Source organism: Anomalospiza imberbis, chromosome W, assembly GCF_031753505.1.
Source record: "Anomalospiza imberbis isolate Cuckoo-Finch-1a 21T00152 chromosome W, ASM3175350v1, whole genome shotgun sequence".
NCBI classification, from domain to species: Eukaryota; Metazoa; Chordata; class Aves; order Passeriformes; family Viduidae; genus Anomalospiza; species Anomalospiza imberbis.
In genome coordinates, this window is record NC_089720.1 from 2,002,249 (window position 1) to 2,019,207 (window position 16,959).

Consider the following 16,959-nt stretch of genomic DNA (forward strand, 5'->3'; position numbering starts at 1 on the left):
ACCCCGGGTTCCTGACCCCTTTCCCCGCCCAGGGAGCCTTTCCCTTGCCCTGCTCGGGAGTCGGGCTGCCCCTGTCCCGCTGCTGCTGTTTTTTGCCACTGCTCCAAAGTTTCTTTGCTATACTGTACCTCGCACCTCCTGCCCTGTCGGGACGCCCCGCAGTTTCAGCTATAGCTACCGAGTTTCTGATACATCTCACCTACCACTCCGGGACTTTGTTCATCTCTGCCTTCTGAGCTTGCTACTCCGAGGTTCCTGCTACAGCTCTTTTTGCTATCCAGAGGGGGCACCAGGATCAGCTCTCCCTGTGAGTTCGTAAAGGAAGCCTTTTCTCCATCCATTTCTGCCACCTGCGTCCACCATTACTGCGTGGAGGGAGATGGCCGAAACCCATGCCACAGCACCTCCTTCAGCCATGGGGGAATCATCGCACCCGACCTTCCTGACTGCGAGCCAACAGTGCCCCGGCCGGCTGTGACCATAACTACACCAAAGGGGAAAATGACAGCTGAGAGAAGGCTGCTACTGGGTTTCTGGCTTTGTGTGTTGTCACTACCACTGTTGTTCTTAGTTTGCCTTGTTATATATACTAGTAAATACTGTTATTCCTTTTCCCATATTTTTGTCTGAAAGCCCCTTGATTTCAAAAATTATAACAATTCGGAGGGAAATGGGTTATATTTTCCATTCCAAGGGAGGCTCCTGCCTTCCTTAGTAGACACCTGTCTTTCAAACCAAGACAAGTGGGAACACTAAATTGGGGAATACCATTCCTAAACCTTGACAGCCTTATTTGGCACCCAGTGTGGGGCCAAAGGGTTGAGATAACAGATCTGCTGAGAGCAGGTTGGAAACAAATTTGATCTAAGCATTTGTAATAGGTATGGAGCCCCTGGTTATAATGTTGCTTCCTCTGTTCACATGGTTGTGGTACCTAACCCTGTATATACTCCTATATATGCACTAAGTGCTCCTCATGATGCTTTTCAGAGCAGGGAGAGGGATCAGGATTGCTTTGTTGCTGTACTGTTGATGCCTTGTGAAGGCTGACCTAGAACAGAGACTAGACAGAGCTAAAGAGTAAAGTAGGTATTTATTAGGAGGTCTCAAATAGATCCACCTTGGGCAGCACAACCCAAAATGGCCAAAAAATGGACAACAGGTCATGGGGTCTCACACTTGTTATAAATACATATTATGTTGTTGGCTTTTTGCAAATATTAGGATGAATGTTATATGTAGAATGTTAAAATAACTTTGCTTTTATTTCTGCTAGTAACAAAAACTTAGACAGTAGTAGTGGTAGCTGATATAGTTATGAGTGAACTGTCTGTTTGGTCAGGATAACATCCAGTGAACATGTAATGAAGACCCTGCTATTGATAGGCCAACTATCAGTATCTGCCATCTGAAGAAAGTATGGACCAAGGACCAAACTGGAAGTGATAAGGAGAAGGAGCCAAAATCACAGCCAAGAAACACACATGCTCTAAAAAGGCGGACTCAAGGAGGGGCCATGTAAAACAGTTCCTGGAAAATGTAAACTAGCTTATGAATATGCATGAGGGTCTATGAATACGCAACTGGGCATAATCTTTGCTTTATTGTCTTTGTCTCCTATTGTCATTTATTAAACTGTTTAAATTTTCACAGGCCAGTGAATATGTCTTTCACACACTTTTATAAGTTTTGGTCCATTAGCATATTGGAGCTAATTGTCCAATTACAGCTTTAGCCCATGAAGTCCCATCCTTCTTGTTTTCTCTCTTCAGACCGTTGTTTATACTCTTGGGCCTGAGATCTGGATCAGCTGTCCTTGGGTCCCCAGCTAGAGAAGGAATTGTTTTGTCTACCTATTCTGTGGAGAGAGCTTACTATCCCCTAATATGAAGCCTAGACTTAAACACTAAAGCAGAATAGAATCTGAAAAATATAAAAGCTAAAACCTGAGGCATCACTGTGGGATACCAGTTTACAACATAACATCAAGGACAATGAGGATAATTTTGGGATATATATTTAGTGTTGCTCACCTGCCCCAGCTTTGGGTGCTACCTATGGGAATTCATTATAATCATACGCAGTCTGTAGGGATACAGGGGAGGATGATTCCCCCCAGCTTTTACCCCCTTTTCTCCTTCAGGTTTATAACAACAGATTTGAGATATTTTAATTTCTTTTGGATGTTAAGGAAAGCATGTTCTTGTTGCTATGTCTACTCAGTACCAGTGATGCCTTAAGATTTTAGCCTTTACATTTTTCAAATCCTGTACTGCATTAGTGCATAACTCAAAACTCAATATAAAGTGTTAGTTAACTGTCTTCACATTTCAGTGAGACAAAATAATTCCTCTAAGCCTGAGATACAAGGACACCCCACAGCCTCAGGCCCCGAAAAGTATAAACAAAAGTGAATTCAGGGGAAGCAAACATGGGGAATATGACTTCATTACCTGAAGCTGTAATTGGAGGATTAACCCCTGATATGTAAATGGACCAAACTTATATCTGTCTGAAAAACTCATGACTGCCATCCATCTTAGGTGTAGTGCCTCTCAGTGGCTTTAATTGCCCAAGATGTACATTCTGAAGGCCTTTAATAAATCGATGTAGGAATGCGCTCCCTGTTGATGGAGTAAAAAAGTTACCCTTTGTCTCCTTAAAAAGGAAAAAGCCCAGAAGTTTCTCTCTTCAATTTGGTTAAAAGAAACCTCCATAGGACCTTGGAGACTTCACCTCAAACTTAAGGATAGCCAATTGGACAGAAGCCAAAAAGTCCCACCTAAGCAACTCACTAGAAAAAGAAGAGAACAAAAGAAGTAAATCGCTTTTGTGAAGTGTTTTAGCAGGAGCAAGAACCTCTTGCCCTGGCTCAGTTTTTCTCTGTAAAGAGCTTTTTTATTTTGCCGTTTATTAAAACTTTTTTGTTTCCAACACTGTCAAAGGAGCCATCCTGCTACTTTTATGCTACCTGAGGTAGCTGAGCTATCAAGGGTATAATACTTATCTCTGAGAGCTTATAAGACCTGGCTTGAAGAGACAAAGCATTAAATACCTACTCCTATTCTCTTAATCTTGTCTAGCCTCTATTCTAGGTAGGTTCTTTACCCAGCAGACATGAGTCTCCGTGTCTTCAGGTAGCCACTCCAAGGCATCACCAGCCACACCATATTTAGAGTGATGAAAGAGAATTTTAGGAAGGCCATTCAGAGATCTTTGCCAAGGGTGGGATAGTAATGAGTGGCATGGAATGTGGCAGAAAATGGGCCACTATTTGGAGGACTTCTCCAATGGTTTTGAAGGTCATCTCTGAACAAACAGAGAACCCTCTTAGACTGGAAGAATATCTGAAAGGAAAATGCTGTGGGCAGTTCCAGAAAGGCACAAATTACTTCATTTTTCTGGGCTCTGGTTGCTATTTACCAGACACTGCTCATTACTAGACAGCACCCTCAGGGGGAGGAGGAGAAAAGCAGAGCAACAGGCACTGTGGCCACTCAAACTGCAGCTGAACCAGAGGAACAACCCATGGTTGTTGTGCTTGCCACACATGGTGGTAGCAGTCAGCCCTATAAAGAAGAAAAAATCCAAGACCAAATCAGGTCACTTAGGGATTAAGAGGAAGTAGGGTCCTCACAACAAGAGTAAAAGGCATGGGCAGAGATAGTAATTTGATCCCTATCCCTAGGTGAGCTGCATGATATGTGAAAATATTTCAGCTGCCAGTAGGGTGAGCCCATGGTGACCTGACTGTTCTAATGCTGGGATATCATGACCCAAGATATGGAACTAGATGGTAGTGAAGCCATGCAGCTGGGATCCCTGTCCTGGGATGTGGGCATTGATCAGGGGATTGGGAAAAAGACAGAAACTCTCAGCCTCTGGAGATGAATACAGTCAAGCATGAGGGAAAGGTATCTTTTCACGGATGATCTATCAGTGTACTGAGAAAAGTGGAACACCATGGAGCAAGGTATCCAGTACCTGAGAGAATTAGCTGCGCTGGAGGTACTCTATAAGGATTCAAGTAACAAGCAGTCCCCTATAGATCCAGATGAAGCCTAGGGCACACAACCCATGTGGCGAAAGTTCCTATGGAGCACATCATCATTATACACCAACTCACTGGTGGTGATGTCATGGAAAGAAGGAGAACAAAAAGTGGATAATTTGGTTGCTCAACTGGTAATATGAGGAAAGTCTCTCTTCCTCCCTGTGGGCCTGCATCTCAGCCACAGAAAGACAGTCCAAGGGCCTCCAGCAATTTAAAGAGGAAATGTCCTGTGCCCTGCCAGTAAAGGCCAGTGTCTTTGCTATTAAGATCAAGCACACTCCTGCTTAAGAGAGAGAGGGAACACACCATGAGGTAGGTAACCTGTGCTTTTACCTGCATGACCATGGAGAGGACATGAGGAAGTGGGATGGAAAAACCACCTCTGCCCTAGGAGCCATGGGTATGTGAGTTGAGAGGAAGAACAACCACCATGGGAAATTCTTCAAGGATAAATGCTGCTCCAGTTTCCAGTGGGCAGGTCCTCAGACAGAATGGAAGGTGCTGATGTTACTTCAAATCCTCTTGAAGGGACCTGCAGTTCATCATACTTACAACAAGTGAGCAATGAATACCATGACCAGAACTAGAGGGGCCAGCCAGGTGTAGGAAAGGGACAGTCGGATCTATTAGACTGTGTGGATCTGATGGCCTGGCACATCAGACCAACAGGAGTATAAGGCTTTAGTTTACACCAGTGCACAATGTACTCTGATGCCATCAAGATATAGTGGGGCAAAACCCATCTCTATTTCTGGAGTGGCCGGAGGATTCCAACAGCTGACTGTACTGGAAGCTGAACTGAGCCTGGCTGAGAATGAATGGCAAAAACACCTGTCCTGGTGTAGGGCAAATCTGGGAGGAAACTTCCAAAGAGGTCCCTCTAGAAAGCAGATTCAAGCGGCCCCTCCCCCTAACTGGTTCAGGAAAAGATTTCCTTGGAGAAAAGTAGAAAAAACCTGTTTATTTTACATGCAAAGTATTCACAAGCATTAAAAAAGGAATAATATTAAACAATAAAACTACTCACTGTTCTGAAGAGATGGCAAATTCAGAAAGTCCTTTTTGTGGAGTGTAGCTCAACTCGCTTAGTCTCTTACCAGTCCCTCCTCTGCTGGAAAATGCCGTGTCCTGGGCCCCAGTGGGCCACAGGTGTGAGCTCCCTGTGTCTTTCTGGGTTTTCAGTCCAGAGCAAGGCCGATCAGTTCCAAGAAAAACAAAAGCCACAGTCTGGGGAACTTCTCTGCCTCAGCTAGCTAAAAAACTAACTAAAAGCAAAGGAGAGCTCCCTCCCACTGTCCGGGCTGCAGACAACACAGTCTGTGGGTAGGAAAACTCAAGCTCTTATCTCTATGTTTTTGAATAAAGCCGCCTCAGACATTCTACCGCTTCTCCTTCTCCCCTCCTTCACTCTCAGATCTAGTTTTAAAGGTGCAAAACTTATTTTTGGGCTAAACAGACAAATGGGGATACAATTCAGCATCATAAAGTCACCCCAGGACAACACCCCATCCTTGGCATAAGTTACATCAGGAGACGGTATTTTAAGGGCCCAAAGGGGCATTTTTGGGGTTTTGGGATAGCTGCTGTAGAGACAAGAGGAAATTAGGCAGCTGAATACCTTGCCTGAACTCTCAGAGGATCAAAGAACAACAGGTAGTGATCACTTGTAATACATTGATGACATCATCATAAGGGGCAACACAGCAGAGGATGTTTTTAAGAAAGGAGACAAGATAATCCATTTTTGAAGGCTGGTTTTGCCATAAAGCAAAGTTAGGTCAAGGGATCTGCCCAGGAAATTCAGTTTTTAGGAGTAAAATAGCAAGATGGAACAGTACAGTGGACTGGTAAAAACCATATTGAAAGCAATAGGTGGTGGGACCTTCAAAGACTGGGATCTACATTTAGCGAGGGCCACCTGGTTAATTAACACAAGAGGGCCTATCAATCGAGCTGGCCCTGCCCAATCAAAACATCCAAGTACCTATGAGGAATGTGTTAGGGAAGAGTTTGGATTAGTCCTGCCTCAAGGAAAGGCAAACCCATTCATGGGATTATTTTTGCTCAAAGACTCGAGTTCACTTGGTGGGTAATGCAGAGGGACGGGCAAACATGATGTGTACCTCAATGAGATTTGATTTTTGGGTGAGAACAGCCTGTAGTGTTGAATTGTATAATATTGGTTACTGAATGACACTGCACACGGTATCTCATAACTCAAATTGTCTGCTCCAGGGTCATGGTTTGACACGGAAGTGAATTTTCTCAGGAAGTTGGTAGTCAAATCAATCAGTGGTCAGGTTTGGATATTGGCACCTGGAGTGACCACTAAAGGCATGGACACACCTCTGAGAACACGGGGTTAAAAGCAAGAACTCCCAGGGGAATTATCTCTTTGGTTAGGTCAGAGTGCAGTGCAGACGCTCCCCTGCCCAGCCACAGGCAGGGTGGGGGCGGGGAAGCCATGCGGCCTGAGGGAGGCAGGCCAAAGGGGCTGAAAGACTGGAACTGAGCCAGCTCCTGTGGAGGACGGAAGGGTGGAGAGAAGCAGAGATGCCTTTGTTTCCCCCCCCACCCCCCCAGGGAAGAAACAGAGAGCCTGATGGCACCTGGAAATTTGCCTGCGGAGGAGAAGGAGTGTGTGTGGGGGGGGAAGATGCCCAGTGGGGGAGTTGGAATTCTGGGCAGAGATTTCAGCCATCCAGGGAGTCCGAGACTTTTAACCCTATCCTGGGAAATGAAGGCTTCGTAAAATATTACTCCTCCTTGATTTATAGAGGAAGAGAGACAGTCCGGGACCTGAGATGTTAGAAGAAGAAATCTTTAGGTGGGAGGAGATGATGGAGTGGCTTTTGGCTGGACTTTTCTTGTTAGCCATAGACTGAACCAAATTGTCCTGCAATAGAGACTGCATTTTAGGGGGATGCAGTGGTGAACCAAAGAGACCTGCTTCAGCAACTTCCAGCACAGGAATTGAGAGAACAGAGAAAAGCTGAGGAGGGAATGGTGATACCCTCTGTCTTCAGGAAGATGATCTCTGTTCTTGGAGCCTCGGCCCCAGGGGGAAAATGGGGGGGACTGTAGTCCCAAGATGAGAAGCTGAACTGTTGTCTCTTTTGGTCCGTGGCAAAGCATCCTTAAAGGAGCCCTATGAGCAGTCTGTCCATGCACAGTGGCGAGAGCACTGTGCCATGGAAAGGAGAGTGTCACACTGGCAGATTTTCTCCGGGTGGTTGCCATGTGTGACATGGAAACACAAGGGTGGCAATTGTGTCTCCTGGGGGAGTCTGTGGTGCAAGAGAGACTTCTCTCTCCTTTGAGGGACTGAGTATTGATTATTTGAAGGGTGGCAACTTGATCAGGACTCCTGGGTGGTGTCTCACTCTGGTTTTGTCGGAAATTGGGTGGGAGGAGGAGGAGTGTTTTGAAGGGTCTTCATCCTGGATTTAGCGTGTGTGTCTTTTATAGTAGTAGTAGTTTAATAAAGTTTTTTTCTTTTGTTATTAAGTTTGGGCCTGCTCTGCTCTGTTCCTGATCACATCTCACAGCAATTATTTGGGAAGGTGCATTTTCATGGGGGCGCTGGCATTGCACCAGCGTCAAACCATGACACACAACCATGATACACAAGTTATGAGCTCCTGATGCAGCAACCAGCTGATAGCACACAAGCCTTCCTTCCCTGGAAGACATCTAGGACAGATAGAACCCACATTCATGGACTAAATGAACTGAACAGACATCTTAGAAGGACAGCCATTGTCTAAGGGAATGATACCCATGCTTGTGTGTGTATATATACATATAGAAATATATGTATTTGGAAGTTGCAGGATCTGGACATGACATAGATGATATAGAATAAAGGGTAGATAATGTCCTAGTTTCAGCCAGGACAAGGTTAATTTTCACAGCAGCCAGGAGGGGCATGGCCAGACCCTGAGGTTATTAGATACCACCTCATGCCATGCACTAGAGGGATAGAGGGCAGTGGCGTTTTTCTCTCTATCAGTATTGCTGTTGTTACTGTTCATTTTCTTATTTTATTGCTGTTTCTAATAAATTGTTCATTTCACAACCTGTGATCTTTTTGTGCCTCCAGTTCTCCTCTCCATCCCACCACAGGAGGAGGGAGCAAGCAGCGCATGGTCTGAGATGTTTCAGTGGGAATAATAAATTGGGGGATACCATTCCTAAATGGCAAGAACTGGTCTTTCAAAAAAGTGACAAATAATTCTCTACAGAAGACTTATTAACATGACAAGTTGCCTCAAGAGACAGCCATTTGACACTTACTGTTCAAATTCAATAGATGATGGTAATGTTTCTTCTATTATATAAATCTAAGTTTTTAACAAAAGTTGAGCTTCAATGCCTTTTCTGCTTAGCATTTTTAATAACTTATGGTCACAAAAAACCCAAACAAACCAAATGAGAGATTAGGCAGAGATCTTACTGAAGTAGCTATATCATTAAGAACTGACAAAGCCTTCATCAAACATTTGTGTATGGGCATTTTGTTACCACATTAATAACAAATTAGAAGGGATTTAGATAATAGCTACAAGACACTGGAAAAGGTATAAAAGAAGCCTTAGCCTATCAAACTCAACACATCACTGAAATGCATTCAGCTATGGTGGCACAAGTATTGGCAGAGCTAATATTCTGCAAGAGAAGTAATTAGGAGCACAGAGATGAAATTCAGTTTTCGTCAATATATTATAACATGCCCATTCTTTTAATAAAGGTGAGTGCTTTCACAGATATTCTAGCCAAGATCAGCAAACATTTGCACACCAGTGTAGCTTATATCCATGAATTAGAGGGTTATACAAGCAGACTTTATGCAAGACCAAATGCATATTCACAGAACGCATTTTAAGTCAAAGCTACTCCATTGCATGGTTTTTGTTTTGACAAGGCCAAAGAGGGTGCTGCAAAACAGACTATTATTCGCAGCCTTTGCCTACATCTGACAGCAAAAGGTTTCTAGCTGTAGAGATACCTAAGGATTAATTTAAAACCAAACATTTTTGCACAATGTCTATCACACAAGAATTGACCCAAGTGGCACAATTTACTAATCATTGGTCCTTACGCTGTTCCAATACTCTGGCAAAGAGTTTTGCATCTTAACACCTCCAAATATTTTGCTACAATGAATATGAAAACATATGCTTTAAATACTTTAACTACAATACATATCTTAACTTGGGGAAGAGTCACATAGCTATTGCAACCATGTCCCTATTGCTATCAACTTAAGTTTCTTCTCCCAAGCAAAAGCCCTTTACCCAAATTTCTCAATTACTTGTTTCATCTTAAGAAAACAAAACAGCCCAATGGAAATTCATCATGTCATGTTTTAGTACTAAAACCTTAAGGAGTAAGACACAGCCCACTTGCCAGGCAGCCTTCTCTGGGATTAACAAATACTACAGTATCACCCACTTAAGACAGGCCTTTTACATTCCCCTTGTTTTCCATGTGATGGCCTCAATTAAAAAAATCCCAAACATCCAGAAAGTCTGAAAGTCACATTTCATTTCTTCAAGTCAAGCAAGATTCCAAAATATCATACATGCATCCCAATTTAGTAGCTTTAGCATTTTTCTCCTGTCAGGACCCATCCCCGTACGGGCCATCAATTGTCGGCATCAGTGCTTGGCACCAATCGACGGTGGATAGAAACTGACTCATCATTAGTTTATTGCCTTACTGTAAAACTTTCATACCTTCTCTCTGTGAGTTCCCAGGGGCAGCTTCTCTCAACTCTGACTCCTTTTCTCTTTCTTCCGCATGGCTGGCTGACTTCTTCCTATCCCTATCACGACCGCCTAACCCTATCTGTCCCTAGCAGACTGCCTGACCCTTGCTCCTCACAGCAGCACAGCCAACTAACACCAACTCTCCTCTCAACCAGCTAACCCACTCTTTTATAACACCCATCCTTATTGGACACAGCTGTGACCTATTAAAGGCAAGGCTGTTCCTTACTCTTTGGTAATTAGTACAGCTGCAACTCCTCAGGGGTAAGATTGCCTTCCACACTATCTCTATTCTCCTACAATCCATCCTCCTAGTGTCTCCTATTTGTAGGATGCTTAGGGCAGATATTTACACATTTAAAATATTTCAGAAAATGTGGAGATAGGCAATCAATTTGGTCCATCTTGGCTGCTAGTGCTTCAGGAGAAGGTACACAGTGCCAAATTACTATTAAACTGATCTGGTGAGATGAGACATTCAGTCACTACCACAACAGCTTAGTAATTGCAATTCTTCTAACTTAAAATGCTGGATAAAACACTTAAGTTTTAAAAAATTAAGTAGCACTCTGGAAATAGGAAGCTAATTTTGTGTACATGCATGTATATGCACACATCTGATGACACACAGCCCAAATTATAAGAGGACATACTATATTATGAGTCACATGACCTCTAGTCCAGCCACACTGCAGTTCATCTGTAACTGCTATGTTTCCAACTAACTCAGATACACTTCAGTTCAAGATAATATCTTGGCTCTTTAGCCTATACTACACATTACTATGACTATCTGATGATGGCCATAAACTACACAGCCAAGCTGGATGTCAAAGAAAAGAATAAAGTTCTGCAAGCATTTTTTTCTGGCATTTCCTTCCCTCCAGATGTAAAATGAGCATCATGGATTACAACTAAAGTGTTATTAAAAAGAAAACAGTGTGAATATATCACTATGTAAAATAACAGGCAGTATAAACATGATTTCAGAAACAGTAAGGTAAAAACATGTTTGAGCTTTTGAGAAGTTACAGATGTGGTCCCACACTCAGACACTGGCAGAACATCACTGCAATAGCGGAGATCTTAAGGATTTACCAGGCAAACAAAATATTAAGAATACCCTTCTAACACTACAGAGTCAAAAGCTTCCATTAATTTCCATAATATAAACCAGATCTAAATGCTGCACATGCTTTTAGTTATTTTCTCTTGAACAGACTTGCAAGAAATCTCAAGAGGCACAATTCTTCACATTGCTATTCATGAAAAAGTCACATTATTATCTTGCCTGTTGCCTCCTGAAGCCAGGCAGATGTCCAAAAGAGTCTACAGTTTAGGAGGTTCTGTGGGTCCCACAGACCCAACCATCCAAAAACCTACATGCAACAGCAGAGTGAGGGTCAGTCAGGTATTCCCCAGGCCTGAGAATTAGAGATCATAAAGTATGCTTATGATCCATGAACCAACATCAGATGTTTCTTGCCTTCCTGCCTACAGACAGCTTAATATCTCTTTCACTTTGGAGATAGCCAACAACAGGTGATCCTATCCTACAGATAGGTGGGATGCTTACTAGCATCAACAATACCTAAAGAAAACAAAAATAGAAGCTTAATTACACTGAGAGAGAAGCTTTGTAGCACCTTGCAATGCAGAGGCCTGCAGAAGGCAGCTTTTATACTCGGAGTACCACACATTTGTTCCTTGGCACCAAGAAATATTTTTGTGGAGTTGTGTTCTACTAGTTACAACTTCTATTTGCTTAATTTTCAGCTCTCTAGAAAGCATCTTATAAGACCAAAACTTTTAAGCATGGTGCTCATACTTGCCATCAGTTATCTTAAAGTTCCATATCAATTCACTGATCTGAAAAAAAAATTATTCTCACATATTGCAAGTTGCTTGGAAATCAAAACAAATCACTTGGAAGAAACTGAGATCCAACAATACAGAACTCTAAGCAGCACACAGTTAACAAGTTAGAAAAAGCAGGGAAAGCAATGCTTTAACAAGTATTTATCCCCCAAATTACTTGAAAAAACTAAGCATAATGCTTGGGTTCCTCCCTCCCCCATTTGTTTCAAGATTTGCTTCTTCATATAGCAAAAATACCTTATGAAATAAATTGTCCTAAGAACTACCAAATTCTAACAGTGCAGTTCATTCTTCTTGTTTCCTTGACAGAGCAAACTTGGTCAAACTGTGCTTCTGGGCAGCACTACACATCTAATAATGAAGTTTCTATTTATATAACTTCTCACTTGCACCTTCCCTGAAATATTGGCTTCCAGCACAAGAATGGGAGGTCATCAGTGTATGAAATAACTGAACTCCTTCCTTGAGGGTGGTGATCTGGAACCTGAGCAAAGGGTTGCCCAAAACATTATTCCCAGTCATAATGAATAGCTACATAAAGTCACTAGATAAGGCAAAGATTAACAGGGATAAGGACAGCCATTCAGAAACATCTGGGCTTGTGACAACCTTCACTGCAGATGTACACTTTTAGCTGATTGCATGAGGGGGGCTTGCAGCTCAGGACTGCTCCTATCCCTCACTGATACAAGCTGCTCTGCACAAAGTGGTTGTTTCTGAAGACTGCTGTCCTTTCCATCTAGCTAGGAGGTCCTAAACTACGATGTACTGCAGTAAACCTGAGCATGCTATATTAGTTTATAAAATATGCTTAGATGCTGTGCTTGAATTTTTAACAAGTCCCCAACCTTTATTGTAGACAGCACTAAGATACTGATAATCTACCATTTAAACAAACATCCAGGGGACAGGTTTTCTGCTTCAATTTATCAAATACTGGTTACAGGATTAGCAACTGAAAGCAGAATCTGTTGATATGTTGAACTAGCCTTTAACAACAGTAACTCCTGTCAAAAAGGTACAAAGAGAACACTTCCCTCATTTCAGTTTATTCAGCTAGTTCAACAACCCAGAGATAGAAGTCATTTATTCAAGAAAAAACAACCTGTCAAAAAGTTCAAGTGTTTCATGAGCACAAATCAAGCATTTGTATTCCCAATCAACTAGCATCAACACCTTATTAAGGTCACATTAAATACAGGCTTTTCTCAAAATATTTATACTTTAGCTTAACTAGAAGCCTTTGTACTTCCAGTTTCTACCCTCAAACCACACCTCAAATGGAAGAAATTTCCCAAACTCTCATTGCCACAAAGTTTACAAAAAATTACAGATTGCGTATTTCTAATCCTGCTTACCTAATCTTAGGAAACTAAAAAGACAAAACAAGATGAAGCTAAATATTTCATCAAGTCAAGAAATCTGAAAAACAAATCAGATGCTGATCTAAACTAGTGCTCACCTTGCATATACTATGAATATATCATAGAAGTCACCCCACAAGATTAATATCCAACTTTATTTCTAAATGATTCAGCAAGCCAAGTCTAACACATCTAAAAGTTTGCATGAAGACCCAATACAAAGTAAGTCAACAATATCACTTCTCAGAACCACAGGACTCCTTCTCCCTAGTGATAGAACAAGGATCTAAAAATCACTTTTCAGTATCTAAGATGCATAACCAAAGACCAAACACTACCAAAACAAAACCCACCATGCACAGCTCCTCATGGAGGGAAGGTGAGACAGAAACAACATATGAGAGACTTCAGCCATGATGCTGAAAGATAATTCCTCTGCTGTGGAGGGGTGAAGGCATCACGAGACCTTCATCTCCCACTCTCAAAATAAGCATCACAGGACTGGTCAGAAGGATTTACAAGAAAGGTACAACATTTCAAGGACATAAAATACCAAAAGAGATATCACATTCATAATACTGAGGTAAGGCAATTGGCAACCTTGCCTAAAGTCTGCACTTGTTAATGCACATCCCTGGATTATTTCATAGGTTGTTTTAACTTCTTTCCAAGAACAATTACATACACATAGTCCCCAAACAAAAATATTTTGATCCATTATGATTTCTTTGGAAAATAATGGATGAGTAATGTAAGTGCAGGAAGAGGCTGTCAAACCATTCAGATGTAAAAATGGCCCAATTACCATCCCAAGACTAGAGCAATTTCCAGAATAAGTAATAATGGAGGAGAGTCTAAGAATATACCTATCAGACCTACAGGAGCATGTCCACCAACTCATTACAAAAAGCAAGCCTTGTGCCAAAGCCTTCCCTTCCTTCTAAATAATGAAGCCAAATGGAACACAAATCTATTATTTCACATGCTACAAGTTAATTCTGGGTTTGTGTAACAAAGCTCTTAAACCTTGACCCAGCATTGTGTTTTAAGCCCATCTGGAAATAAAGCACCATGCAGTCCCTCGCTCAACCCTCCCCCTCCCCATCCCACTGTGGTGGAATGGGGAGGAGAATCAAAGTAAAACTTGTAGGTTGAGATAAAAACAGTTTAATAATTGAAAAGAAAGTAAAATACAGTAATAATAGTAAATAATGAAAATAATGATAATTAAAAGGGAAAAAACAAGCAATGCACAATACAGTTGCTCACCACCTGCTGACCGATGCCAGACACCCCCCCCCTTCCTGAACCCAGATTGGCCACCCTTCTGGGTAACTCCCCACAGTTTATATACTGGTCATGACATTCTAAGGTATGGACTATCCCTTTGGCCAGTTCGGGTCACCTGTCCTGGCTGTGCTCCCTCCCAGTTTCCTTTGTGAACCTCCTCACTGGCAGAGCATGAGACAAGGAAAAAAAGTCCTTGACGTAGGATAAACACAACTTTGCAAAAAAACTAACATACTGGTGTGTTATTAACACCATTCTCATCCCGAATCCAAAACACAGCACTGTAACAGCTACTGAGAAGAAATTAACTCCATCCCAATTGAATCCAGGACACCCAGAGAGACCAAGATGCATGTCAGCCAAGCAAAGAAATTATCCCAAAATTTATTTCGGTTTGACAGAAATCAAAGGGCACGAAATGAGAGACACAGGAGCCCTTACTAAAACAATAACTCCTGGGAGAAGGGAGCTGAAGGGGACATTATTTTGCTAGAGACCAAGCAGACATCAAGTGGAAAGGGGTCTGCCTGATGCAACAGATCTCCTGCAGGCACTATGGCTTTTCAATTGCTTCCTTTAAGAAAAATCATGTAATTCCTCCTCCAATTGTTTTGAGAATTTAAGTTTCCCCCCTTTTCTGGGGCAGCAGTGCCAGATTTCTTGCTCACTGTATTTACAAGAGAACCACAAACACATTTTCGGATTAACAGGAAGACTCAGAGACATGCTTTTCTCTACCTTCACCAATTACGTGTTGCTGTAACCCTTTGAGGGCTGCCCTCTAGAAATTTGGAGAGGAAGAAAAGGAAACCAGAGGGGGAAAAAATCATAAAAAGCAATAATGTAGTCCACACATTTTTGAAAAAAAAAACCAAAAACTCACAGCTTTTATATTGAGTTAGTCATCCTACACGGGATACGCCTACATGACAAAGCTATCAAGGCAAGCCCCTTTGAAATAAACACACACAGACTAGAGCCAAGAGAACAAATATGGGGCTGAAAGGGAAGAATTTGCTCTCTGCCATGAGATACCTGCGTTTCTTTGGGGTTGAAATTTAGAAATAACAGAACAGAGACAGCTATAACACGGCCTCCTCTTCCCAGAGGGCATCCTAAGAGAAGAGGCCCTGCAGGCCCCCAGCCAGCCTGCCCTGCAGATCGTCTCCCCGCCGCCGGCAGTGGGCGGGAAGGGCAGCTCGCAGGGCACTATCTACGGGCGCCGAGCCCTGCCTTCCCTCCTTCCGTAGGGCCCGGCCCCCTCCCGCGGAGGGTGGAGGAGCTGACAGTAACCGCAAACCCGCCGCGGCCCCTCCGAACCCGACAAAGAGGCCCGGCAGGCGGCGAGGGGAATGGTGCAGGCCCCGGCGGCAGCTCGCCGGTACATCCGCGGCGGCGGGAGGCCCGGTCCGCCGGCGGAGCGGGGAAAAGCCGTACCTTGAAGTAACCGCCCTCGTAGAGGGTGTTGGGGGGCCCAAAGATCGCCACCTCCCAGTTGTAGAGGTCGGACTCGTCGACCAGGGTGATGCGGAAGCCCTCCACCGGCTCCTCCTGCAGCGACTTCAGCTCCAGCATCAGCGCTTTCTGTGAGCTGCTCATCTGCTGCTGGGCCATGGCGCGGCGCGGCGCGGGCCGCGCGGCCCCCGCCGCCCAGGCTGCTGCGGCCGCTGCCCCGCCGCCGTCGCGCTGCCCGACAGGCCCCCAACCCCGCGCTAACAGCTGTCGCCGCCGCTACTTCCTTTTGTGACGGCGCCCACTCGCATCTGACCTCAGCGCGGCGCGCCCCGCCGCACGGCAAGCCGCGCCCCGCTCTTACCGGAGCACTTAAAGGGGAAGCGTTCTCCGCCACACCGTTTGTGGAATGCGTGGGTGTGTGGTTCCTGGCGTTGCAGCAGCCCTTACGGGGCAGGCCCACATGTCGTGTAAGGAAAGTTGGGTGGAGAGCTATGAGTGGGATGGAGGGGGCGGTTTTCTGTGAGAGTCATGGGTGGGGTACGGCCAGTCCGTGCTGCTGCACTGATAGACATTCACAGTCAAAAAAAGAGTAGCTTCTGTACAAAGGATGGGTTTTGAGGAGCGACCTTGCATGACCCAGGGTCCCCTAAAAATCCTGCAGCAACCCCCCAAGCAGCAGTGTGTCAGGAAAATTAATCCACAAACACCAGAGGTTTATGTCCAAAAAGAAGACAGAAAAGTTCTGCAACTTTATTTGAATAAATGGAGAGGCCATGGGGCATTTCCCCTGGGGTCTCTCAAAATTTTTAGGGGATGCAGCCTACTTTTTATCCTAATTTCCCGGCCACATTTCCCTCTCTCTTTCCCCATTGGCTGACGTACTTAAGAAGTACAGACTTCCAAAAACGCCTAAGATGCCTTCTAATGTATACCCCCCCTTTTTTATTTTTCTTTGTCTCTGTTCTTTTTCTCTAAATCCAGAGACAACACAGTCTTGAGTGAGTAACAGTCTGTGCCAATTAGTGGAATTCATATGGAATTTATGGTTTCCCCCATTGCTTCTTTCACCTATCAGTATCTGGCCTTATCTACCATCAGGCCAACAGTTTGTAAACACACCTCTTTCTCATTCCTTTCAAGTAGGAGA

General features: G+C 43.6%; 1 protein-coding gene across 1 annotated transcript in view; it reads right to left on the reverse strand.

The window, feature by feature from the left end:
* Window positions 1–16,100, reverse strand: part of LOC137464308 (ubiquitin-conjugating enzyme E2 R2-like) — a 175,598-nt gene extending 159,498 nt beyond the window's left edge. Inside the window, exon 1 of the mRNA XM_068175602.1 lies at window positions 15,795–16,100. Within this exon, the coding sequence (XP_068031703.1) occupies window positions 15,795–15,971 (177 nt within the window). The 5' untranslated portion in view covers window positions 15,972–16,100. The remainder of the gene's footprint in view (window positions 1–15,794) is intronic.
* Window positions 16,101–16,959: the final 859 nt, after the last annotated feature.